The following is a 26,850-nucleotide window of genomic DNA, read 5'->3' as shown; positions in this document are numbered from 1 at the left end:
TAACCTCCACCTAACGTTCCGCTAGAAAGTCTAGGAACGGTTGCCACCGTCTGAAGAACCCCTGAACAGACCGTCGCAAGGCAAACTTTATCCTTTCCAGCTTGATGAACCCAGCCATACCATTAATCCAAGCTTCCAAGCTTGGGGGCTTCACGTCCCTCCACATTAGTAGGATCCTCCGCCGGGCTACCAGGGACACAAAGGCCAGAACACCGGCCTCTTTCGGCTCCTGCACTCCCGGCTCGTCCCATACCCCGAATAATGCTATTCTCCAGCTCGGCTTGACCCGGGTGTTCACCACTTTGGACACAGTCCTCGCAAAGCCCCTCCAGAACCCCTCCAGCGCCGGGCACGTCCAGAACGTATGGGTGTGATTTGCTGGGCTCCCCGAGCACCTCACACACCTGTCCTCCACCCCAACAAACATACTCATCCTCACCCCTGTCATATGTGCCCTATGAATAACTTTGAACTGTATTAGGCTGAGCCTGGCACAAAAGGAGGAGGAATTAACCCTCCTCAGGGCATCAGCCCACAGATCCTCATCCAGCTCCTCCCCAAGCTCCTCCTCCCACTTGCCCTTTAACTCCTCCACCGAGGCCTCCTCCACTTCCTGAAGTTCCTTATAGATCGCCGAGACATTGCCTTCTCCAACCGATACGCCCGAAATCACCCTGTCCTGAATCCTTCGTGCTGGGAGCAGCAGAAATTCCCTCACCTGCCGGCTCACAAACGCCCTCACTTGCATGTACCTAAAAGCATTCCCGGGAAATAACCCAAATTTTTCCTCTAGCGCCCCTAGGCTGCACAAAGGCCCATCGATGAATAGGTCCCCCATTTTTTAAATCCCTGCCCGATGCCAGCTCAGAAATCCCCCATCCATCCTACCCGGGACAAACCTGTGGTTCCCTCATATCGGGGACCAGACCGAGGCCCTCACCTTGCCCCTATGTCGCCTCCACTGCTCCCTGATCTTCAGAGATGCCGCCACCACCGGACTCGTGGTGTACCTTGCCAACTGGAGCGGCAACGGTGCAGTCACCAGTGCCCCCAGACTCGTACCCACACAAGACACCACCTCTAGCCTCTTCCACGCCGCCCTATCCCCCTCCATCACCCACTTACGGATCATCCCCAAATCAGCTACCCAATAATAGCCACATAGATTCGGCAGTGCAAGCACCCCTCTGTCCCTGCTAGGCTCCAAAAACGCCGTCTTCACCCTCGGAGTCTTATTCGCCCATACGAATCCCATGATGCTCCTGCTTACCCATTTAGAAAAAGCCTTGGGGATTAGGATGGGCAGGCACTGGAACACAAACAGGAACCTTGGGAGGACCATCATCTTGACCAACTGCACCCTTACCCGCCAGGGAGAGTGGCAACAAATCCCATCTCTTGAAATCCTCCTCCATCTGTTCCACCAACCGTGTCATATTGAGCTTATGCAGGACCCCCCAACTCCTAGCTCCCTGGATCCCCAGCTATCGAAAGCTCCTCGTTCGGTTCCAACTTCGATCTCCTCTGCAGACACAACAGCAGCTGAGGTATTTTGACCGTTGACAATTTCCCCAGTAGTCACTTCATCAATCTTTGCGACAGAAACAGAACGAACTGCTCCGTGTATTTTACCATTTGCCCAACAATATATAATCCACGTTGTCACGATCATTGTTCTGAGCGCCTGGATATAATGTTCACTCTTAGCAATCGTTTACTGTCTGAGCAATTGGCAGGTAGAACACCAAATCAATGGTAAAGTTTCTGTCAACAGCGAGTTAAACTGGGTAACTATGGAAACGGGTGATGCGGGATGACGTAAACAAACATGGTGGGTACCATGACAACACGGAACTCTGTCACAATAGCATCATACCCGACAGTGTGATGTCACAGGGACCACAATTCCCCAATTTAGAGAATCAAGTCAGGAAGCAAAGAACAAGGGGCAGAATTCTCTGTTTGAGAGGCTAAGTGTAGACACCAGGACTGAATGGGAGGTGTTCCCCTGTCCTGATGGGGGCGTGACTGCCGGAGCCATTTAGGACATGCTAATGTGGCAGCACTCACACCACGTGGCACTAGTGCAATTCCAAAGCAGGTCCCGAGATTCACGGATACAGAGCTCGAGCTTTTACTGGATGCCATGGAGGAGAGGTGGGGCACGCTGTTCCCCGAGGTGGGAAGGAGGTTTTCACCCACAGATGTCAACCGGGCCTGGGCGGAGGTGGCAGAGGCCATGATCGGATCATGGTCAGTAACTCGGGACCGAGTGGTCAGTGTCTATCTATATTTTCCAGCTATGGACACAGTGGGTGGGATTTTCTGCTCCCCCCGCGGGTGTTTTGCGGTGGCCGAGGCAGCCCACCATTGGCCTTCCAATCCCCTCCAATGTTAATTATGTACAGCTTACTGTTAGTCGAGATCACTGGTACAGGAAATAATTGACTGTTCCAGCTTTTAAAGACTGTAGTTAGTATTTAAGGGGATTTCCTAACTCTTGGTGGGCATAGAACTAGACATGCCTCATCACAATGCAGAGCACCTTCATTGTCTGATGATGAATTAGAGGTGTTCCTGTAAAAAGATCGTCAAGGAGGGTTCCCTATTTTGGGACTGTAAGAAACCCTCCCACAAGAGGTAATGGACAAAGCAGCATATGGTTGCTGAGGAAGAAAGAGCTTGTTGGATGTGAAAAACACCTGGAATGCAACATCAGACAATAAGGTTCTCTGCATTGTGATGAGGGATGTCTTGCGATATAGTTCCAAGTCAGGATGGTGTGTGGCTTGGAGGGGAACTTGCAGGCAGTGGTGCCCCCGTGCATTTACTGCCCTTTTCCTTCCAAGTGGCAGAGTTTGGGGGTTTGGAAGGTGCTGTTGAAGGAACCTGGCCGAGTTGCTGCAGTGCATCTTGTTTATGGTACACACTGCTCCCACTGTATGTCGATTGTCGGGGGAGTGAATAGAGGACTTCCGGTTGCAGCTATGTAGAGCTAAGTCGCACATTCGGCAGCTCCGGCTAGCACAAGGCTTTTGGGTTCTTTTCAGTGCCCGCTATGGCGCTTGTTCAACTTTTCCCGGTGTGGAAAGGGAACAGTAACATTTCCCTGCTGGTGTATGGATTGGACCAGGAGCGGGGCGATTTAAAAAGTGGCATTGGTGCAGAGAAAGGTGCGAGGGAGGAAGACCAAGATGGCGGTAGGCGGTGACCAGGCAGCGTGGACGCAATAGCCGCAGGAGCAGCAGGAGCTGCTCCAGCACTGCTTTAGGGAGCTCATGGTAGAGCTGCTGGAACCGCTGAAGGCCTCATTCGACAAGCTCCTGGAGACCCAAACGGCCCAAGGGGCGACGATCCGGGAGGTCCGGCAAAAGGCCTCGGAGAACCTAGACCTGGCGGTGAAGGTGGAGGCGCACGAGGCGCTCCACATGAAATGGCAGGCGAGGTTCGAGGAGATGGAGAACTGGTCGAGCTGGAAGAATCTGCGGATCCTGGGCCTCCCGGAGGGGCTGGAGGGATCGGACATGGGGGCCTACGTGGTCACCATGTTGAATTCGCTGATGGGAGCGGGGGCCTTCCAGGGGCCCTTGGAGCAGGAGGGGGCCCATGGGCGGTGCTGGTGCGGTTCCACTGGTTTCCTGATGGAGAGTGTGTGCTAAGGTGGGCCAAGAAGGAGCGGAGCAGCAGGTGGGAGAATGCAGAGGTCCGGATCTACCAGGATTGGAGTGCGGAGGTGGTGAAGAAGACGGCCGGGTACAACCGGGCGAAGGCGGTGCTGTACAGGAGAGGGGTGAAGGTTGGCACGCTACAGCCGGCGCATCTGTGCGTCACCCACAAGGACCAACATCATTATTTTGAGTCCCCGGAGGAGGCCTGGGCTTTTGTTCAGGCCGAGAAACTGGACTCTGACTGAGGGTTGGGGGATGGTTGGGGATTGTTGTGTTATGTTCTGAGGGGGGGGTTCTTTTTTGTTGTTCTTTGGGTGGTTGATGGGGCGTTGTTCAGGCCCGCCAGATGGGCTTGTGAAGGGGGTTAGGCAAATAGCTTGGGGGTGGATGGTCGGTAGGGGTTGATGGAGCCTCACGGGGGGGGTGGGGGGGGGTGGCCAGGGATGGGGCTAGTGAGACTGGGCCTGAAAGGGGAGCTGCGCTAGAGCAGGCGGGGCCGGGTGAGTGGAAAGCGCCGGCTTTTTCCCGCGCTAAGGGTTGAAGGGGGCGGGGCTGGAGTTGGAAGCGCGGGCTTTTTCCCGCACTGGGACCGGAAAGGGACGGAGGTGAGCCAGCTTGTGGGCGGGGAGGGGAGGGGCAGTGTTACACTGGGGGGGGGGGGGGGGGTCAATGGTGCGGCGGGACTGGTTGGGGTCAGCAGGTGTCAGCTGACTCACAGGAGTACAATGGGGAGAATTACACAGCTAGCTAGGGGGGTGAGGGAGAGGGGAGCTGGGAGGGAGGGGGGTGAGGGAGAGGGGAGCTGGGAGGGAGGGGGGGTGAGGGAGAGGGGAGCTGGGAGGGAGGGGGGTCAGGGAGAGGGGAGCTGGGAGGGAGGGGGTTGAGGGAGAGGGGAGCTGGGAGGGAGGGGGGGTGAGGGAGAGGGGAGCTGGGAGGGAGGGGGGTGAGGGAGAGGGGAGCTGGGAGGGAGGGGGGTGAGGGAGAGAGGAGCTGGAGGGAGGGGGGATCAAGGAGAGGGGAGCTGGGAGGGAGGGGGGATCTGGGAGGGAGGGGAGTCAGGGAGAGGGGATCTGGGAGGGAGGGGGGTCAGGGAGAGGGGAGCTGGGAGGGAGGGGGGTCAGGGAGAGGGGAGCTGGGAGGGAGTGGGGTCAGGGAGAGAGGAGCTGGGAGGGAGAGGGGTCGGAGAGGAGAGCTGGGAGGGGGGGGGGTCAGGGAGAGGGGAGCTGGGAGGGAGGGGGGTCAGGGAGAGAGGAGCTGGAAGGGAGGGGGTTCAGGGAGAGGGGAGCTAGGAGGGAGGGGGGCAGGGAGAGGCGAGCTGGGGAGAGGAGGGGGGTCAGGGAGAGGGGAGCTGGGAGGGAGGGGGCAGGGAGAGGGGAGCTGGGGAGAGGAGGGGGGTCAGGGAGAGGAGAGCTGGGAGGGAGGGTGGTTCAGGGAGAGGGGAGCTGGGAGGGAGGGAGTTCAGGGAGAGGGGAGCTGGGAAGGAGGGGGGTCAGGGAGGGGAGAGCTGGGAGGGAGGGGGTCAGGGGGAGGGGAGCTGGGAGGGAGGGGGGTTCAGTGAGAGGCGAGCTGGGAGGGAGGGGGGTCAGGGAGAGGGGAGCTGGGAGGGAGGGGGTTCAGGGAGAGGGGAGCTGGGAGGGAGGGGGGTCAGGGAGAGAGGAGCTGGGAAGGAGGGAGGTCTGGGAGAGGGGAGCTAGGAGGGAGGGGGTTCAGGGAGAGGGGAGCTGGGAGGGAGGGGGTCAGGGAGAGGGGAGCTGGGAGGGAGGGGGGGTCGGAGAGGAGAGCTGGGGGAGGGGGGTCAGGGAGAGGGGAGCTGGGAGGGAGGGAGGTCAGGGAGAGGGGAGCTAGGAGGGAGGGGGGTCAGGGAGAGGGGAGCTGGGAGGGAGGGGGTCAGGGAGAGGAGAGCTGGGAGGGAGGGGGGGTCAGGGAGAGGGGAGCTGGGAGGGAGGGGGGTCAGGGAGAGGGGAGCTGGGAGGGAGGGGGTCAGGGAGAGGAGAGCTGGGAGGGAGGGGGGTCAGGGAGAGGGGAGCTGGGAGGGAGGGGCCTCGGAGAAGAGAGCTGGGAGGGAGGGGGGTCAGGGAGAGGGGAGCTGGGAGGGGGGGTCAGGGAGAGGGGAGCTGGGAGGGAGGTCAGGGAGAGGGGAGCTGGGAGGGAGAGGGGGTCAGGGAGAGGGGAGCTGGGAGGGAGGGGGGTCAGGGAGAGGAGAGCTGGGAGGGAGGGGGGGTGAGGGAGAGGGGAGCTGGGAGGGAGGGGGATGAGGGAGAGGGGAGCTGGGATGAGGGGGGGTCAGGGAGAGGGGAGCTGGGAGGGAGGGGGGTCAGGGGGAGGGGAGCTGGGAGGGAGGGGGGGGTTCAGGGAGAGGAGAGCTGGGATGAGGGGGGTCAGGGAGAGGGGAGCTGGGAGGAAGGGGGGTCAGGGAGAGAGAAGCTGGGGGAAGGGGGGTCAGGGAGAGAGGAGCTGGGAGGGAGAGGGGAGAGGGGGGTCAGAGAGAGGGGAGCTGGGAGTGGGAGGGGGTCATGGAGAGGAGAGCTGGGAGGGAGGGAGGTCAGTGAGAGAGGAGCTGGGGAAGGGGGGGTCTCGGAGAGGGGAGCTGAGGGGAGGGGGTCAGGGAGAGGGGAGCTGAGGGGAACGGGTCAGGGAGAGAGGAGCTGGGGGAGGGGGTCTCGGAGAGGGGAGCTGAGGGGAGGGGGGTCAGGGAGAGGGGAGCTGAGGGGAACGGGTCAGGGAGAGAGGAGCTGGGGGAGCGGGGTCTCGGAGAGGGGAGCTGAGGGGAGGGGGGTCTCGGAGAGGGGAGCTGAGGGGAACGGGTCAGGGAGAGAGGAGCCGGGGGAGGGGGGTCTCGGAGAGGGGAGCTGAGGGGAGGGGGTCAGGGAGAGGGGAGCTGAGGGGAGGGGGGTCAGGGAGAGGGGAGCTGAGGGGAGGGGGGTCGAGGAGAGGGGAGGTGGGAGGAAGGGGGAGGTCAGGGGGAGAGGAGCTGCGAGGGAGGGGGGTCAGGGAGAGAGGAGCTGGGAGGGGTCAGGGAGAGGGGAGCTGGGAGTGGGAGGTCAGGGGGAGAGGAGCTGGGAGGGGGAGGTCAGGGGGAGAGGAGCTGCGAGGGAGCGGCAGGTCAGGGAGAGGGGAGCTGTGGGGAGGGGGGGGTCAGGGAGAGGGGAGCTGTGGGGAGGGGGGGGTCAGGGAGAGGGGAGCTGTGGGGAGGGGGGGTCAGGGAGAGGGGAGCTGGGGGGGGGGTGGTGGTTGGGCGGGCAGCAGGTGGGGTGAGTAGGGAGGATTGTACGCTGAGCCAGACGGCGACAGTCTGTAAATAGAGAAACCCAAGAAGAAACCTTTGTGACTGTGCAATAAATAAAAACGAACGGCAACGTGTACAATATTGAAAATGCCAATATAAAGATTTTGTATAAAGAAAGGGCAGGGAACAGGGTATAGAGGAGTTAAAGAGAAACTATTTGTATCCAGAACATTGTGAACATCCTTTTACTCTGGTTGTCTTTGATCCTCAAGTCAGTATGTGTTTTTTTAACCATGTTCTGTTTCGTTAACAAACTTTTATCAGTAAAAATATTAGATTTTTCTGAACTTTTCATGATTAAATTGATGCACTTTAGGGAATGTGGGTGAGAGGGGTTGACAGGCTCTTTAACAGAAAGTGAGTCCTTCTGACCGATATAACAATTGGTTGGAGATCCATTTTGGCAGAGGAACCAGAGGGGGAGATGAGATTTTATTTTATTTATTGACACAGTAAGTTCTGATCTGCCTGTAAGCTGATTCAATAGTATCTTTACAAAGGAGAAATACTTGAAAGGGAGGAATTTGCAGGGCTGTGGGGAGAGTGCAGAGCAGTTGGATGAATCAGAGAATCCTTTGAATGAGCTAGCAGGGGCACGATATGCTGAATGGACTCCTCCTACAGCTTGTGAATTGAGCCTCCTGCTTTTGTGCAGGTTAAAAGGGACAGATTTCATTGCAGCCTCTTCCCTGTATATGTATTTAAAGAGATGGGTTTCTCTTTACGTCCGAGTGCCAATATAACAATTGGTTGGAGGCCCATTTCCCAGTCAGTCCTCCAGCACCTTCCTGTCTCTATTAGTGCGATGCCCATGGCAGTTTCCCAACTGGGGCACAGGCCCCGTTATTCTCAGCTAAATTCATCCCTCAGCTCTGTCTCCTAGCTGTCATTGACACGAGCAATAGACACAGAAAGATGCCCAAGGTTCAAATGGGAAGTTAAAACTTGTGGCTCTAAACCGAGTCTTCAACATTTGTCAGTCAAGTCCATGTTATTTATACTGAGTTTTTATTATTAGATTTAGGTACTGGAGGGAAAGGGTGGGGATTTTAAAAGGTAACTTTCCCTTTCTAAATTTGTATTGTTACATCCAACATTCCTGGTCCCAGCACTGAGGGAGTGCTGCACTGTCAGAACAGCCTTCTTTCAAATAAGATGTTAAACTGAGGCCCTGTCTGCCCCTCTCAGGTGGGTGTAAAAGTTCCCACAGCCGCTATTTTGAAGAAGAGGAAAGTTTTCCCCGGTGTCCTGGTCAATATTTATCCCTCAGTCAACATCACTAAAAACAGATCATTGGCTCATTATCACATTGCTGTGTGTGGGATCTTGCTGTGTGTAAATTGGCTGCTGTGTTTCCTACATTACAACAGTGACTACACTTCATTGGGTGCAAACCACTTTGGGACATTTCGTGGTTGTGAAAGGCGCTATAGAAATGCAAGTTTTTAAATTGAAGATTTCTATTATCTGATTTTGTTATCTGGAACTTAATTGATTTCAGCTACCCCCAACTTACCATTTAATAAATTATCTTTGGTTCAGACGGACTTTAACCAATTAAGGCAAAGGCAGAATTCTCTGGATAGTAAATTTAAAAAGAAGTTTATTCAATTAAAATGATTTACTGAACAACTTTAAGACATTGACTTTTCCAACTTCATGTGGGTGATCAGTCTGTGGAAGCGTAACCCTCTCTGGCTCCTTCTTTGACAGTAATTCTTGTGGAATTCAGCCTCGGGAGTCTGGCTCCTTCTTTGACAGTAATTCTTGTGGAATTCCCACAACCTCCCCATCTACATCCCAAAGGCCTTTTTCAAGCGGGTGAATAAGATTATTTTGGGCTTTGTGTGGGTGAGTAAACCCCGCGAGTGAGGAAAGTGTTGCTGGAGCACAGTCAGGGGGAGGGTGGGTTGGCGCTGTCGAACTTCTGCAATTACTGCTGGGCGACTAATATAGCCATGATTAGGAAGTGGGTATTGGGGGGTCAGCATGGGAGTGGATGGAGCAGCGACATGCAAAGACACCAGTCTGGGAGCATTGGTAACGGCATCTCTGCCGTTCTCGCCAGCCCGATGCTCCACAAGTCCGGTGGTAGTAGCGGCTCTGAGGATCTGGGGGCAATGGAGGAGATATGAGAGACGGGAGGGAGCATTGATTTGGCCCCAATTTGTAATAACCACAGGTTTGTACCAGGTAGGCTAGATGGCGGGTTCCGGAGTTGGCAGGGGGCAGGAATCAGAAGGATGGGGATCCATTTAGATGGGAGCTTCCCCAGCTTGAAAGTTTTGGAGGATAAATTTAAATTGCCAGCGGGGAATGGTTTTAGGTATTTGCAGGTGCGAGACTTCCTGAGAAAACAGGTGCCGGCCTTTCCGCTGCTGCTGCCATGGGGGGATACAGGATAGTTTCCAGTCCCTGGGTGGGAGAGGGAAAGTTATTGGATATTTACCAGGAGCTTTCGAAGTCGGAGGAAAGTCAGGTGGAGGAGCTTAAGGGCAAGTGGGAAGATGAGCTAGGTGGATATAGGCGGGTCTATGGGCAGATTCCCTAAGCAGGGTTAATACCTCCCCATCGTGCGCCAGGCTTAGCCGGATACAATTTAAGGTAGTCCACCGGGCACACATGACAGCGGCTGGGATGAGTAAGTTCTTCGGGGTTGAGGATAGGTGTGCGAGGTGGGCAGGAAGCCCAGCAAATCATATCCACATGTTTTGGGCATGCCCGAAGCTCAGAGGGTTTTGGCAGGGTTTTGTGAAGGCAATGTCCACGGTACTAAAAACAGGGGTGGTGCCGAGTCTGGAGGTAGCGATCTTTAGAGTGTCGGAAGTTCCGGGAGTTCGGGGCGAAAGAGGCCAACGTCTTGGCCTTTACCTCCCTGGTAGCCCCGAGACGGATCTTGTTAATGTGGAGGGACTCAAAGCCCCCGAGTGTAGAGACCTGGGTTAGTGACATGGCTGGGTTTCTCAGTCTCGAGAAAATAAAGTTCACCTTAAGAGGGTCAATGGTTGGGTTCACCCGGAGGTGGCAGCCGTTCGTCAACTTTCTCGGGGAAAATTAAACTGTCAGCAGATGCAGTATTCCAAGGGTGCTGTATGACTGGGGGGGGGGGGGGGGGGGGGGGGGGGGGGGTTTATTTTACCATGTTGATGTCATTGTTTATGTTACTGTTGTTGCTGTTATACAAAATTTCAAAAACCTCAATAAAATATTTTTTTTAAAAAGAATTGAGATTTGTTGCATTCATGTGAAATGAAAGTCACCGTTGAACATTCTCCCAGTGTCTGCCTGGGTCTCACTCCCACAACCCAAAAAGATATGCAGAGGAGGTCAATTGGCCACGCCAAATTGCCTCTTAATTGGAAAAAACAAATTAGGTACTCGAAATTCATTAAAAAAAAATGAATGTCACCAATGGCCCAGAGGACCATAGGCTGCTCTCCCCTTTGAGAGAGAGAGAGAGCTGACTGGTGGTGATTTAACCTGAGGGTCACCACACCTCAGATGAGGGGCAAGGTTCATGGATAACCTCCACCAATATGGGAGTTGAATCCATGTTGTTGGAGTCGCTTCGCATCACAAACCAGCCATCCAGCCAACTGAGCTAACTGGTCCTTGTAATATGTAATAATTCCTTAACTATTATCTATTCCCTACCTCCCATCAGTTTCCCCGTCCACCTCAGACAACTTGCCCCTCATACCTGATAGTTTTCTTCTGTGAGAAGCACCTAGATACATTAAACAAAAGAGCCACATAACCACCACAGCCCATCTTGGATTCGATTGGATTTGTTTATTGTCACGTGTACCGAGGTACAGTGAAAAGTATTTTTCTGCAAGCAGCTCAACAGATCATTCAGTACATGGGAAGAAAAGGGAATTAAATAGAATTCAAGAAAATACATGAGAATACATAATAGGGCAACACAATATATACAATGTACTACATAAGCATTGGCATCGGATGAAGCAGACATGGGTGTAGTGTTAATGAGGTCAGTCCATAAGAGGGTCATTTAGGAGTCTGGTGACAGTGGGGAAGAAGCTGTTTTTGAGTCTGTTCGTCCGTGTTCTCAGACTTCTGAATCTCCTGCCCGATGGAAGAAGTTGGAAAAGTGAGTAAGCCGGGTGGGAGGGATCCTTGATTATGCTTCATGGCATCTTCATGGCAACATGGCATGATTAGGGGATTCCAAACAGAAATGGGAATTATATATTTTTGAACTTCCAAAAGCCCTTTCACTCTGTGATCCTTTTATTGTGCAATTTAAAGCTTGGTATTCACAAGTTTTGAATATCATCAACCCACTGGAGGCAAAGTTGTGAAAGCGGAGTGTCCAGCAGAAAGAAACCCTACAACGATCCCCACTGACCAACTGTCAGAATGAACAAAATGCAGTCCTCGAGGTAATTGAGAGGAGAAATAAGAACAGCAGAATCCAACCCGTCATCAATTGTGAACTTGTTGGTGTCTCAGCAGATGTGATGAAACACAAAATCCCTTCCCACATTGAGAACAGGTGAACGGCCTCTCCCCAGAGTGAATTTGCTGGTGTGTCTGCAGGTTGGATTTTTGAATGAATCCCTTCCCACACTCAGAGCAGGTGAACGGTTTGTCCCCAGTGTGAACCCGTTGATTTCTCTGAAGGCTGGATAAAACACTGAATCCCTTTCCACACTGAGAGCAGTTGAATGGCCTCTCCCCAGTGTGAACTCTCTGGTGTGCCCGCAGGTTGGATGAATATCTGAATCCCTTCCCACACTGAGAGCAGGAGAACGGCTTCTCCCCAGTGTGAACTCGCTGGTGTGTCTGCAGCGGGAATAGCTGAGTGAATCCCTTCCCACACTGAGAGCAGGTGAACAGCTTCTCCCCAGTGTGAACTGCCTGATGTCTGTGCAGGGTGGAGGAATCACTGAATCCCTTCCCACACTGGGAGCATGTGAATGGCCTCTCCCCAGTGTGAAATCGCTGGTGTGTCTGCAGGTGGGATAACTGAGTGAATGACTTCCCACACCGAGAGCAGCTGAATGGCCTCTCCCCAGTGTGAATGCGCCGATGAGCCTCTAGTGCAGATGGGGCTCCGTATCCCTTCCCACAATCCACACATTTCCACGGTTTGTCCATATTTCGAATCTTTGTGTCTCTCTGGGTCAGGCAATCAGCTGAAGCCTTGACAACACAGAACCCACATTTATGGTCTCTCCGCCCTGTGAATGCCGTGATATTCTTTCAGACTGTGTCACTGGTTAAGGCTCGTTCCACAGTCAGTGCTCTGGAACACTCTCACTCTGGTGTGTGTGTCTCGGTGCTTTTCCAGTCACACTGATGTTTAAAATATTTTGACGCCTACAGAACGGGCAAACATTTCTCCTTCCAGATTCTAAGACCGATGGTATTCAGGTCCCGAAGAATCGAGTGACTGTCAGATCGAGACTTGACCCTTGCAATTTTTGTCTGTGATTCCTCCTCTTCTAATATCCTGGAAAAACAATTTACAAAAAATATCAGGTTTGTTTCGAATCACTAGGCTTCGGAGCACTGCTGCTTCCTCAGGTGAATGGAAGGCGCTGAGGAAGGAGCAGTGCTCCGAAAGCTAGTGATTCAAAGCAAACCTGTTAGACTTTAACCTGGTGTTGTAAGACTTCTCAATGTCTTTAAGAGAGAGAGAGAGAGACCTGGGCCAAGATTTCCAGAGTCTGCACCCTCCATGGATTCACTTCCTTTCCCTTTGGTCGCTGCAAGTGACCAATTGAAGGTCAGAATGAGAAAAGAAATGGAAAATGGGAGAAAAGAAAGTGTTTCACTGACAGATTTGGAGACAGGAGGAAGTTTCAGTCAGTGTGAAACTCAATCTCAATTCACACAAAGCCCGCGCTGATTGGCTGGTGAAGAGTCCTTCCGGGGCTAACTCTTCCCATTGGTCAACACCTCAGCAGGATAGGTCAGGAGTTGGGCTTTCCCTCGCACATGCGCAGCCGCTCCTCTCTCTTGGGCAAGCGCAGTCCCGGGCCGAAGGGGAGATCACCGAGCGACTTCTCGCTCTGACCGGAGCTGTCAGGCGGTTGCCTGGAAACCTTGTCTGGAGGAGGGGGAACAATGAGTGGGTGGAGCTGCTGTGTTCGCGCGTCGGGCCTGCGCACTGGAACCCTGAGACGTCACCGCGGATTCCTATGCGTGCGCAGGAACGTTGTTGACCAAAGGGAAGAGTTGGTGAACCGGAAGGACTCTCTTCTACCATCCAATCAGCTCCCCCGTTGTCTGATGCGGAAGCTGGACAATGAGGAAACCTGGGACCTCACACAGACTGAAACCTCCTCCTGTCTCTAACATCTGTGAGTAAAACAGTTTCTTTTCTCCCCCTTTCCATTTCTTTTCTCATTCTCACCTTCAATTGGTTACTTGCAGCAACTGAAGGGAAAGGAAGTGAATCCAGGGAGGGTGCGGATTCTGGAAAGCTTGGGCCAGGTCTCTCTCTCTCTTAAAGACATTGACATCCTTTGCTCCCTCAGCTTGACACATTTATTTGTCTGGCTAAAAGGATGGTCTCTTTCCTAATGTTCACAATTAAATGGCTTCTTTCTCCTGGAGATGGCTGACATTTGAGGAGACAGTAAATTAATATCGGGCAGAGACATGTCTCGTGATGTTATATGGTACAAATTAGATATATTATTTATATAATGTAATAAAGTACATTTATTATCATTTCTAGCCTTCTTTAGCTCTATTATATACTTCCAGTCATCTCTTCCCTCAGAGGGTTATTAGTCTCTGGATTTCTCTTCCACAGGGACCAGTGGGGTGTGGGGGTCATTGAATATATTCACGGATGAGTTGGACAGGTTTTTAATAATTGACATGTTTTAAATCATGTTTTAAACAATGAATGCAACAGAGTAACAGACAGAATGGTGGAAAATGGGCACAGAGTGGAACAAGAGATATTGCCAACATAAATACAAGCAACAAATTGCAGAATGAATTTGGAAGAAGATATTTGAGGAACCAGAGCCTCGAGACAAAATGCCAGATCAATTGAACAACCAGTCAACAGATTAAAATAGTGAGTGGGGAAAGTGGGTAAGATTATATAAAAATGGAGGATAACAATTCAGTTGTAAACCCAAAAATATTACAAACAGACTAACAGCATAATCAAATTGAAATGAATAACATAACATAGATGACATAGAACTCCTATAGTGCAGAAGGCTATTCGTCCCTTCAAGTCTGCACTGAGCCTCAGAAAGAGCATTTCACTGAAGCCCACTCCCCATCCTATCCTCGTAACCCGGTGCATTGATCATGGTCAACCCACCTAACCTACACATCTTGGACACTAAGGGGCAATTTAGCGTGACCAATCCACTTTAGCTGCACATCTTTGGACAGTGGGAAGAAACCAGAGCACCTGGCGGAGACACGCAAAGACAGAAGGAGAATGTGAAAACTCCACACAGACAGCAGCCAAGGCTGGAATTGAAACTAGATCCCTGGCACTGAGGTAGCAGTACTAAGCACTGTGCCCTACTCCCGGCCTAAGTTAAATTGAATTCACTCATGGAAAGCTCAGGAGGCGCATGTCAGCCAAATTGGAGCCTGTGTATTTGAGATACGAGTCCCATACTTGACCCAATGCATCAGATAGGGGCGGCATGGTAGCACAGTGGTTAGCACAGTTGCTTCACAGCTCGAGGGTCCCAGGTTAGATTCCCAGCTTGGATCACTGTCTGTATGGAATCTGCATGTTCTCCCCGTGTCTATGTGGGTTTCCTCCAGGTGCTCCAGTTTCCTCTCTCAGTCCAAAGATGTGCAGGTTAGATAGATTGGCCATGCGACATTGCCCTCAGGTTGGTGGGGTTACTGGTTTACGGGGATAGGGTGGAGGTGTGGGCTTAACTGGGGTGCTCTTTCCAAGAGCCGGTGCAGACTCGATGGGCCGAAGGCCTCCTTCTGCACTGTAAATTCCATGACTCGGAATGAATTACAGACATTAAAAATGTGCATGGTGATGCATTCCATAATCAGCCTATGCCTGTTTTGATAGAGGGAGAACTGACTGGTCTGCTTCTGTATTGAGCCAAATGAATGTTGGCTCCATCCGAACACAATCCCTTATGAACCTAAGACAAGAGGCCAATTGATGAAGCCTGATTTTTGGGAGACCATACCCTCCCTTAGCTCCTGGTGATTGGAGCTTAACAAACTTGAGGCAAGGTTTCATTTTGTTCCAGGTAGAGTTATAGATGTTTACAGCTTGGAACCAGGCCCTTCGGCCCAGCTTGTCCATGCCGCCCAGTTTATGTCACTAAGCTAGTCCCACTTGCCAGGATTTAGCCCATATCCCTCTATACCCACCCTGCCCTTGTAACTGACCACTGCTTTTTAAAGGATAAAATTGTACCCGCCTCTACACTGCCTCTGGCAGCCGTTCCAGATGCTCACCACCCTCTGTGAAGAAACTTCTCCTCTGGTCTCTTTTATATCTCTCTTCTCTTACCTTAACCCTAAACCTATGCCCTCTAGTTCTAGAGTCCTCTACCTCAAGGAAAAGATGTTGATATACCTTATCTATGCTCCTCATTATTTTATAGACCTCTATAAGATCACACCAAAGCCTCCTATGCTCCGGGGGAAAAGTCCCAACCCACCCAGCCTCTCCTTATAACTCAGACCATCAAGTCCTGGCAGCATCCTGGTAAATCTCTTCTGCACTCTTTCTAGTTTAACAATATCCTTCCGATAATAGTGTGACCAGAACTGAACACAGTATTCCATGTGTGGTCTTACCAATGTCTTGTACAACTTTAACAAGACATCCCGACTCCTGTATTCAATATTCTTTTTTTTAATTTAGAGTACCCAATTATTTATTTTTCCAATTAAGGGACAATTTAGCGTGGCCAATCCACTTAACCTGCACATCTTTAGGTTGCGGGGGTAAAACCCATGCAGACATGGGGAGAATGTGCAAACTCCACACTGTATTTTTATGCTCAATGTTCATTAAGACTAATGATATTAATCCTTTCTGAATTACTCTATCCTATAACTTCTTAACTAGTTGGCCACTCTAAGGCCTTCTATCCCTTGGACTCCCTTGCTGATACAAGATGGGAACTAATCTGTTTCAAACTATATTTCAAGTTATGATACGATCCCAAATCTACAAGGAAGAATTCTAACTCACTTACCACTCAATGTCCTTTAAGGGTCTGGATCTGCTGAGGATGTAAAGGTGAGTCTTCTGTGTAAACCACTATTTCAGGTTTAGATTTGAAATAAACCACTATTTCAGGTTTAAATTTAACATCACACTTATTTTTATTGCTTTAACAAAATCTTAACTAATTACTTTGTATTTAAAAGTCTCTTTTAGTTGATCAGACAGGAGCTCTCTGAACGATTTTTCTTCTGTCTTGATACAAGCATTTGGGCAGCACGGTAGCATGGTGGTTAGCATAAATGCTTCACAGCTCCAGGGTCCAAGGTTCGATTCCCGGCTGGGTCACTGTCTGTGCGGAGTCTGTACGTCCTCCCCGTGTGTGCGTGGGTTTCCTCCGGGTGTTCCGGTTTCCTCCCACAGTCCAAAGATGTGCGGGTTAGGTGGATTGGCCATGCTAAATTGCCCGTAGTGTCCTAAAAAATAAGGTTAATGGGGGTTGTTGGGTTACTGGTATAGGGTGGATACATGGGCTTGAGTAGGGTGATCATTGCTCGGCACAACATCGAGGGCCGAAGGGCCTGTTCTGTGCTGTACTGTTCTATGTTCTATGTTTGATAGCTTGTGGTTGTTCTTATTCTTCGGTCTTCCGGCATCTTCCGATTCCCATGGAGTGATGAGCTGATTCGAATCGAATCGAAGAATAAATTTGAACCGGATGGCTTGGCCTGTCTCTTCCCCTTTTCTCTTTGTCTCTTCTGCCTGTGTTATTTGCTGTTCCGAGGCTTTATACATTTCAAACCGTCTCTCCAGCGCATGTCAATTACAAAATATTGCCTCATGTTTAACAAAATAGATGTGTTACATTAAAAACCGCGACTTTGCATCATACCCAAGACTGCCAAACATTTCAAAAAACACATGTTGCATTCTGCTCAAAGTCTAAAAAACTGTGAAGCTGTTTCTATCTTCGTCTATTTCAACCATCCGCATTTTTTTAAACTTCCTCTGCCATGCGTGCTAGCTTTAAGCTGTTTAACACTTTGCTCAAGGCCCTCATCATTCAAACTTGGCTCCTCCCAGTGCTGACATCATCTTACCAAGCTGAAATCTAATTAACATCCAAACAACATTCCATTAGCCCATGCTTTTTATGATGCTTTAATTACACCTCTGGCTCCTTTACATTGTGGAGGTGAGACCCACGCTGGCACAGGGAGAATGTGCAGACTCCACATGGACAGTGACTCGGGGCCGGGATCAAACCCAAACCAAACCACTGTGCCACTGTGCTGCCCCGGCAATGAATTTAAAGACAATGTGCTGAAGCTTTGGGATTCTCTACCCCAGAGGACTGTATAGCCTCAGTCATCAAGTATTTTTAGACCAAGATTGAGAGGTTTCTCTATATTGAAGATATCGAGGGATATGGGGGATAGTGTGGAAAAATGGTGCTGAGGTAGATTGGCCAATTATCTCATTGAATGGTCGAGTAGGCTTGATGGGCTGAATGGCCAACTGCAGCTCCTATTTGTTATGGTCTCTGTGTCCAGGACAGGAAGCAGTGAGCAGGGATCTGTCAATCAGCCTGAAACAGCACCTTCAGGAGAATTGGGAGGGTGAATATTAGATACAACAGAGTGAGAATGGAGGGAGAGTGTGTGGGATGGAGATTTACAGCGTTTGGGGAATGAGAGAGGGAAGAATGTTCCTTAGATATTAAAATAATCTGTTCTGAATTTCTATCCTGTACTGACTGTGATGTCTTTTGTCAACTCCTTTTACAGGATGTTAAAAGGATAGGATTTACAGACAGAAATCTCAAACATCACGTCTGGATCTGATAGAGTCACTTGGTTCATCGACCATTAAATCTAGAAGAGAAATGTTTGCCCGATCTGTTGACTTCAACGAAGTTGAAACATCAGTGTGACTGGAAAAGCACCGAGACACACACACCCGAGTGAGAGTGTTCCAGAGCACTGACTGTGGAAAGAGCCTTAACCAGTTACACAGCCTGAAAAAACAATCACACCATTCACAGCGGGGAGAGACTGTACACGAGTTCTGTATGTGGACAAGGCTTTGGCTGATTGTCTGACCTGGAGAGACACGAGTTGACCCAAAACATGGGGAAACCGTGGAAATGTGGGGACTGTGGGAAGGGATTCAGAGTCCCATCTAAACTGGAGATTCATCGTCGCATTCACACTGGGGAGAGGCCATTCACCTGCTCTCAGTGTGGGAAGGGATTCACTCAATTATCCCACCTGCAGAAACACCAGCGAGTTCACACTGGGGAGAAGCCGTTCACCTGCTCTCAGTGTGGGAAGGGATTCACTGCGTTGTCCAGCCTGAAGTCACACCAGAGAATTCACACTGGGGAGAGACCATTCAGCTGCTCTCAGTGTGCGAAGGGATTCAGTCGCTTATCCAGCCTGCAGAAACACCAGCGTCTTCACACTGGGGAGAGGCCATTCACCTGCTCTCAGTGTGGGAAGGGATTCACTGAGGTATCCAATCTGAGGAAACACCAGCATGTTCACACTGGGGAGAGGCCGTTCACCTGCTCTCAGTGTGGGAAGGGATTCGCTGGGTTATTCAGCCTGAAGTCACACCAGAGAATTCACACTGGGGAGAGACCATTCAGTTGCTCCCAGTGTGGGAAGGGATTCACTCAGTCAAGCAGACTGCTGAAACACCAGCGAATTCACACTGGGGAGAGGCCATTCACCTGCTCTCAGTGTGGGAAGGGATTCACTCAGTTATGTAATCTGAGAAAACACCAGCGAGTTCACTCTGGGGAGGAGCCATTCACCTGCTCCCAGTGTGGGAAGGGATTCACTGAGTCAAGCAGACTACAGACGCACCAGCGGATTCACACTGGGGAGAGGCCGTTCACCTGCTCTCAGTGTGGGAAGGGATTCACTCAGTTATGTAATCTGAGGAAACACCAGCGAGTTCACACTGGGGAGAGACCATTCACCTGCTCCCAGTGTGGGAAAGGATTCACTCAGTCAAACAGCCTGCAGACACACCAGCTAATTCACACTGGGGAGAGGCCGTTCACCTGCTCTCAGTGTGGGAAGGGATTCTGTGTTTCCTCGTCCCTGCTGAGACACCAACAAGTTCACAATTGATCACAGTGATGGATTCTGCTGTTATTGTTTCTGCTTCAATTACATCCAGGGCTGCATTTCGTTCTCTCTTCTCTTTCTCTCAGGGAATCTGAGACAGGAAAAGTGATGCAACTGTGGCGAACAAGAAATATTCAAGATTCATTAGATCAAAGGAAGAGGCTCATAAAGTGGCCAAAATAGTAGCAAGCCTGAGGATTGGGAACTTGTTTAGAATTCAGCAAAGGAGGACCAAGAAACTGATAAACTGAAAATAGAACATGAGGGCAAACTGGGGAGAAACATAAAAACCGACTGGAAAATCTCCTCTGGAAATGTGAAAAGGGAAAGATTAGCAAAGACCAATGTGGGTCCATTCCAGGCAGAGACAGGAGAGTTTATAATGGGGAATAAGGAAATGGCAGAGAAACTAAACAACGTGTGTCTGTCTTCACGGAGGAAGATACAGAAATTGTCCCAAAGACACGAGAGAACAAAAGGGACTAGTGAGCACAAGGAACTGAAGGATATTAGTAGCAGTGAAAAAGTAGTACTGGAGAAATTAATGTGATTCATAGTTAATAAATCCCCAAAAGCTGATGCTCTACATCCCAGAGTGTTGAAAGAGGCGGCTGTAGAGATAGTGGATACATTGGTGATCATCTTTCAAAATTCTATAGATTCTGGAATGGTTCCTGCAGATTGGAAGGTGGTAAATGTAACCCCACTATTTAAGGGGGCAGAGAGAAAATGGGGAACCACAGACCAATTAGCCTGACATCAGTAGGAGGGAAAATGCTACAATCCATTATAAAGGATATGATAACATACGAATTAGGAGCAGGAGTAGGCCACTCGGCCCCTCGAGCCTGCTCCACCATTCAATAAATTCACGGCTGATCTGACTTTAACCTCAACTCCACACTCCCGCTGAACCCCCAATAACCTTTCACCTTCTTACTTGGCAAGAATTTATCCAGCTCTGCCTTAAAAATATTCAAACACTCTGCTTCCACTGCCCTTTGAGGAACAGAGTTCCAAAGATTCACGACCCTTGGAGAGAAAAAGTTCTCCTCTGCCTTAAATCGGCAAGTTATTACTTTTAAAGTGAGTCCAATTTCCAGATTCTCCCACAAGAGGAAACATCCTTTCCACATCCACCCTGTCAAGGCCCCTCAGGATCTTATACGGTTCAATCAAGTCACCTAAACTCCATCGGACACAAGCCCAGCCTGTCCAATCATTCCTCATAAGACCAGCCTCCAATTCCAGGTATGAGTCCAGTAAACCTTCTCTGAAGTGCTTCCAACACATTGACATCATTCCTTAAATGAGAGCAATACTGTACACAGTGCTCCAGGTGTGGTCTCGCCAATGTCCTGTATAACTGAAGCATAACCTCCCGACTTTTGTATTCAATTCCCCCACAATAAACAATAACATTCTATTAGCTTTCCTAATTACTTGCTGTACCTGTATACTCGCCTTTTGTGATTCATGCTCTTGGACACCCAGATCCCTCAGAATCTCAGAGCTCTGCAATCTCTCACCATTTAGATAATAAGCTTTTTTAATCTTCTGGCAAACATGGACAATGTCACATTTCCCCACATAATATTCGATTGGGCAGATCTTTTGGATTGGATTGGATTTGTTTATTGTCACGTGTACCGAGGTACAGTGAAAAGTATTTTTCTGCAAGCTATCAACAGATCATTCGGTACATGGGAAGAAAAGGGAATTAAACAAAATTCAAGAAAATACATGATAGGACAACACAAGATATACAATGTAACTACATAAGCACTGGCATCGGATGAAGCATACAGGGTGTAGTGTTAATGAGGTCAGTCAATAAGGGGGTCGTTTAGGAGTCTGATGACAGTGGGGAAGAAGCTGTTTTTGAGTCTGTTTGTGCGTGTTCTCAGACTTCTGTATCTCCTGCCCGATGGAAGAAGTTGGAAGAGTGAGTAAGCCGGGTGGGAGGGATCTTTGATTATGGTTCCCGCTTTCCCCAGGCAGCGAGAGGTGTAGATGGAGTCAATGAATGGGAGGCAGGTTCGTGTGATGGACTGGGCAGTATTCACGACTCTCTGAAGTTTCTTGCGGTCCTGGGCCGAGCAGCTGCCATACCAGGCTGTGATGCAGCCCAATAGGATGCTTTCTGTGGTGCATCTGTAAAAGTTGGTAAGGGTTAATGTGGACATGCCGAATTTCCTTAGTTTCCTGAGGAAGTATAGGTGCTGTTGTGCTTTCTTGGTGAAAGCGTCAACATAAGTGGACCAGGACAGATTTTTGGTGATGTGCACCCCCAGGAATTTGAAACTGCTCACCATCTTCACCTCGGCCCCGTTGATGCTGACAGGTTCAACGGTACTTTCCTTCCTGAAGTCAATGACCAGCTCAATGCCGGCATTGAGGGAGAAATTGTTGTCGTTACACCACTCCACTAGGTTCTCAAGTCCCTCCTGTATTCTGACTCGTCGTTATTCGAGATCCAGCCCACTATGGTCGTATCGTCAGCAAACTTGTAGATGGAGTTGGAACCAAGTTTTACCACGCAGTCGTGTGTGTACAGGGAGTAGAGTAGGGTTTCCCACTCATGTAACCTATCTACCTCCTTTTGTAACCTCCTTATATCCCCTTCACAATTTACTTTCCTATCTATCTTTGTATCATTGGAACATAGGAGCAGGAGTTGGCCATTCAGCCCATCGAGCCTGTTCCACCATTCAATACGATCATGGCTGATCATCCACTTCAATGCCTTTTCCCCCACACTATCCCCATATCCCAGTGTTATTGGTATTTAGAAATCTGTCAGTCTCTGCTTTAAACACACTCAGTGACTGAGCTCCCACAGCCCTCTGGGGTAGAGAATTCCAAAGATTCACAACCCTCTGAGTAAAGAAATGTCTCCTCCGAGACCCGTCCTAAGTGGCTTCCCCCTTATTTTGAAATTGTGTCCCCTGGTTCCAGACTCTCCAACAGGGGAAACATCTCACCTGCACCCACCCTGTCTATTCCTTTCGGTATCTTAGAAGTTTTGGTGAGATCCCCTCTCATTCTTCAAAACTCTCGTGAATACAGGCCCAGTTTCCCCAATCTCTATTCATAGGACAGTCCTGCCATCCCCGGTGGTCTGTGGTTCCCTGTTTCCTCTCTCCCTCCTTAAATAGTGGGCTTACATTTACCACCTTCCAATCTATAGAATTTTGAAAGATGATTACCAATGTATCCACTATCTCTCCAGCCGCCTCTTTCCACTCTCTGGGATGTAGAGCATCAGCTTTTGGAGATTTTTGATTTATTTCTTTATTGCCACGTGTACTGAGGTACAGTGAAAAGTATTGTTCTATGTACAGTCCAGACAGATCATTCCATACATGGAAAAAATACTATTTATTAATTTTCAACCACATTAATTTCTCCAGTACTAATTTTTCACGATTACCAATCTGTTTCAGTTCCTCATTCTCACCAGTCCCTTGGTGTTCTCATGTTTGGGGGAAATTTCTGTATCTTCCTCCGTGAAGACAGACACACATTGTTTAGTTTCTCTGCCATTTCCTTATTCCCCATTATAAACTCTCCTGTCTCTGCCTGGAATGGACCCACATTGGTCTTTGCTAATCTTTTCCTTTTCACATTCCTAGAGGAGCTTTTCCTGTCGGTTTTATGTTTCTCGCCTGTTTGCTCTCATATTCTATTTTCTCTTTCTTTATCAGTCTCTTGGTTTGGTTTTCAGCAAAGGATGACCAAGTTCCCAATCCTCAGGCTTACTACGATTTTGGCCACTTTATGAACCTCTTCCTTTGATCTAATGCAATCTTTAACTTTGCTTATTAGCCACGGTTGCAAAACTTCTGTTGGATTTTTGTTTATTAAGGGAGTCTATATTTTATGTAAATATGTAACAATTCCTCAAATACTTGTGATTTCCTGTCTATCGTCATAGCTTTTATTGTAATTTCCCAATCTAGCACAGACAACTGTGAATACAGGCCCAGTTTCCCCAATGTCTCACCATAGGATAGTCCTCTGGTAAAATGTGCAGTGGCCTGTATTTTAGGCTCGATAAAATCAGAGACTTTAAATTAAAAATTGGCCATTTTAAATGGAGCCACAGCAGCTCCAGCAACCAGCCTGAATACACCGAACTCCGACAAGCTGCTAGCCCATGTCTGGAGCTGCTCTGTTCTATCAATCACCAATCAAGAGATAATTGGCTCTGTTCATCGATTGATTGTTTTGAATAGACAAAGTTACATAACAGACAATGCACCGGGAAATAGACTCCGGTGGACAGATTCCTGGTGTTCTGCTGAGTGGCCATTAGTAACTCCATTGGGTGGTGCCACACCCACCCTGTGACCTCATCGGCTGGGGTCAGAGAACATTCTGGAAGGACACAGAAAGGATATAATGATCGAACCCTCGGACCGCCCAGCAGTGAAGATTCCACGCAGAGGTAATCGAGACGACTGACCAGAGACGGAAAGAAGCAGCGGCGAGACCCATCTTCTCGGAAGAGGACCCCGAGGAGATTGAGATACAGAATCGAACCCGCAGCTCGAATGAGTCCATCGGCTCGGGTACTATTGAGAATCTTTGGCCTGTAATTAGTGGGATAATTTAAGGGTAACTGTTTTACTGCTTGTGGAATAAAGTTATGTGATTTATACACTCGGTTGTCCTTTGTTTACCTAGAATTGTGGAAGGTGATCACCAATGTATCCGCAATCTCTAGAGCAACTTCTTTCAACTCTCTGGGATGTAGAATATCAGGCCCTGGGGACTCATCAATATTCAATTCCATTAATTTCTCCAATGCAGTCTCTTCGTCATCCTTTATTCCTCATCCTCCCTTGTCACTTAGATCTCTAATTCTGGAGATTTCTTTGGATGAATTCTCCATTCCTGAGACTAAGTGTTGATACTGGGGTAGGATTCGCGAGTCCTATGATAACAAAACTGGCGCCGCACCAATGACTGTTATGGGGCCAGGACCGGCAGCACACGGAACACAATCCGTTCCAATGAGAAACGGTGCCGGATTTGCCGGATTCACGATTGACGCCCAGGAGGCTGAACAAGCAGCATAAACACACTTCACTCCACATACACACCATCCCAGCCAACAAGATGGCAGTGAGGAGAGTGGCATTCTGCTTTACGGACACCGGGCTTGAGACCCGGCTGGACGCAGTGGAGGAGAGGTGGGCAACCCTGTACCGTGGCCCGGGAAGGAGGCTGCCAGCTGCCGCCGTTCATTGTGCCTGGGCGCAGGTGGCAGAGGCTGTACCCTCCATGAGCAACACCATCCGGACAGGCCAACAGTGCTGTAAACAACTGTACAGCCTCCTCAGGGTGGCCAGGGTAAATAGGCAGCTCTGTGCCTCTGGCACCAAACCCGTCCCATGCTGTTTCTTAGCTCCACCCAAACAGATTCCACATTGTGTATTCCTGATCTGAGATCCTCCCTTATTAATGTACTGATGCCGTCCCTTATTATCAATGCAACACCACCTCCTTTTCCTTTTTGCCTGCATCATCAGCAAACTCAACAATCATACCTTCAGACCCATCATCCAAGTCATTGATATAAATTGTAAAAGATTGACTCCCCAGCACTGATCCCTGTGACACACCATTTGTTATATCTTGCCAACCTGCAAATGACCTATTTATGCTTAGTCTCAGTTTTCTGCTCACTAGCCAATCTTTCACAGTTAACAGCTACCAAATTGGGAAAGGAAACGAACTGAACCCTCGGGAATGAATAATCACTTTGCACTGATACTTTTAAGGTGTAGGTTTCCTCCAAAAATAATGTTTAGTTAATGTTGCTTCTCGTTTGTTTGTTGCAGTAAAAGTTATAAAACCTTATGTCCTGTCATGTGATCCTTTAATTTGTTGACTGGAGATTTGATTTTTGTTTTGAAGTTACTGATCTTTACAGAGATTGCAATCCACAAGTTTTGACTTCGATTTGAGCTTCGGGCACCTTTCTGTCTCGTTATTGATCGTGTCAATGACAGCGAGGGAACTGAGCTGAGGGCTGAATGTAGCTGAGAAGAACAGGGCCTGTTCCCCAGTTGGGAATCTGCCATGGGTGTCACACTAATAGAGGACTGACTGGGAAATCAGGGGATGGGGATAATCAGGGCTGATGGTATCTTGAACCCAGGGTTCAGTGCTCCTGTGTCCAAAGTGGGGAGTCACGGGAACAGGCTACAGAGGAACCGAAGAGAAACATTTGGGTCCCAAATACTGTGAACATCCTTTCATGGTTATTCTTTTACTCTGGTTGTCTTTGATCTGCAAGTAATGTTCCGATATTTTTAAATAAAACCATGTTCAATTTCATTAATAAACTTGTTTCATTGAAAATATTTGATTTTAGGCCTTTTTCAGGCCGGTTAACAGGAGCATTACGGGGTTTGTGTGGGCACACAGGACTCCAAGGGTGAGACAGGTGTTCTTGGAGCGGGGCAGGGATGGGGGGGCTGGCGTTGCCCAACCTCTGTGGGTATTATTGGGCTGCCAACGCAGCGATGGTGTGTAAGTGGGTAATGGACGGGGAGGGGGCAGCATGGAAGAGGCATCCTGTGTGGGTACGGGCCTGAAAGCGCTGGCAATGGCGCCGCTGCCGCTCCCTCCAATGACGTATACCACGAGCCCAGTGGTGGCAGCTACCCTCAAGATTTGGGGGCAATGGAGGCGACACAGGGGGGAGGTGGGGGCCTCGATGGGGTCCCCAATACGGGGGAACCACCGGTTTGTTCCAGGGAGAATTGATGGTGGGTTCCTGAGTTGGCTATGGGCAGGTGCAAGGAGGCTGGGGGACCTGTTTATAGACGGGGTTTGTGAGCCTGGGTGAGCTGGAAGGGAAGTTCAGGCTCCCCCCAGGGAACACCTTTAGGTATATGCAAGTGCGTTTGTCAGGTGGCGGGGTTCCCCCTGCTGCCGCCGCGTGGGGTTCAGGACAGGGTGCTCTCGGGGGTATGGGTTGGAGAGGGGAGGATCTCGGAAGTGTACCAGATGATGCAGGAGGTAGGTGAGGCCTCGGTGGAGGAGCTGAAAGATAAATGGGAGGAGGAGCTTGGTGAGGGGATTGAGGAGGGGACATGGGCGGATGCCCTAGAAAGGGTGAACTCCTCCTCGTTGTGTGCGAGGCTTAGCCTCATACAGTTTACGGTACTGCATAGGGCTCACATGACCGGGACAAGGGTGATCCGGTTTTTTGGGACCGAGGACAGGTGTATTAGGTGCTCAGCGAGCCCAGCAAACCATGTCCACGTGTTCTGGGCATGCCCAGCGCTGGGGGAATTTTGGAAGGGTGTAGCAAGGACAGTATCGAGGGTGGTAGGATCCAGGGTCAATCCAGGCTGGGGACTCGCAATATTTGGGGTTGCAGTGGAACCGGGAGTGCAGGAGGCGAAAGAGGCTGGTGTTTTGGCCTTTACGTCCCTGGCAGCCCGGCGGAGGATTCTTCTTCAGTGGAAGGATGAGGGGCCCCCAAGCGTGGAGGCCTGGGTCAACAACATGGCGGGGTTTATTAAATTGGTGAGGATTAAATTTGCCCTAAGGGGGTCAGTGCAGGGGTTTTTCAGG

At 50.0% G+C, this 26,850-nt stretch overlaps 2 protein-coding genes across 2 annotated transcripts; one reads left to right on the top strand and one right to left on the bottom strand.

The window, feature by feature from the left end:
• Positions 1 to 10,987: 10,987 nt before the first annotated feature.
• LOC119951840 (gastrula zinc finger protein XlCGF7.1-like) lies at positions 10,988 to 12,656 on the bottom strand. The gene is made up of 2 exons (XM_038775215.1): positions 12,630 to 12,656; positions 10,988 to 12,433 (listed from the first exon to the last, which is right to left on the bottom strand). The coding sequence occupies exon 2, from the start codon at positions 12,076 to 12,078 to the stop codon at positions 11,404 to 11,406; it is 675 nt and encodes a 224-aa protein (XP_038631143.1). The 5' UTR covers positions 12,079 to 12,433; positions 12,630 to 12,656; the 3' UTR covers positions 10,988 to 11,403.
• Positions 12,657 to 12,895: 239 nt separating this feature from the next.
• LOC119951790 (zinc finger protein 229-like) lies at positions 12,896 to 19,875 on the top strand. Its single transcript, XM_038775143.1, has 2 exons — positions 12,896 to 13,286; positions 17,905 to 19,875. Exon 2 carries the CDS (start codon positions 18,247 to 18,249, stop codon positions 19,255 to 19,257), a length of 1,011 nt encoding a protein of 336 aa, XP_038631071.1. The 5' UTR covers positions 12,896 to 13,286; positions 17,905 to 18,246; the 3' UTR covers positions 19,258 to 19,875.
• Positions 19,876 to 26,850: the final 6,975 nt, after the last annotated feature.

Source organism: Scyliorhinus canicula, chromosome 17, assembly GCF_902713615.1.
Source record: "Scyliorhinus canicula chromosome 17, sScyCan1.1, whole genome shotgun sequence".
NCBI classification, from domain to species: domain Eukaryota; kingdom Metazoa; phylum Chordata; class Chondrichthyes; order Carcharhiniformes; family Scyliorhinidae; genus Scyliorhinus; species Scyliorhinus canicula.
The sequence above is the reverse complement of the archived record's forward strand: the minus strand, read 5'-3'. Positions and strand labels throughout refer to the sequence as shown.

Bases quoted from the DNA above. Each gene is read 5' to 3' on its own strand.
- LOC119951840 (XM_038775215.1), bottom strand. From the start codon at position 12,078: ATGGACAAACCGTGGAAATGTGTGGATTGTGGGAAGGGATACGGAGCC.
- LOC119951790 (XM_038775143.1), top strand. From the start codon at position 18,247: ATGGGGAAACCGTGGAAATGTGGGGACTGTGGGAAGGGATTCAGAGTC.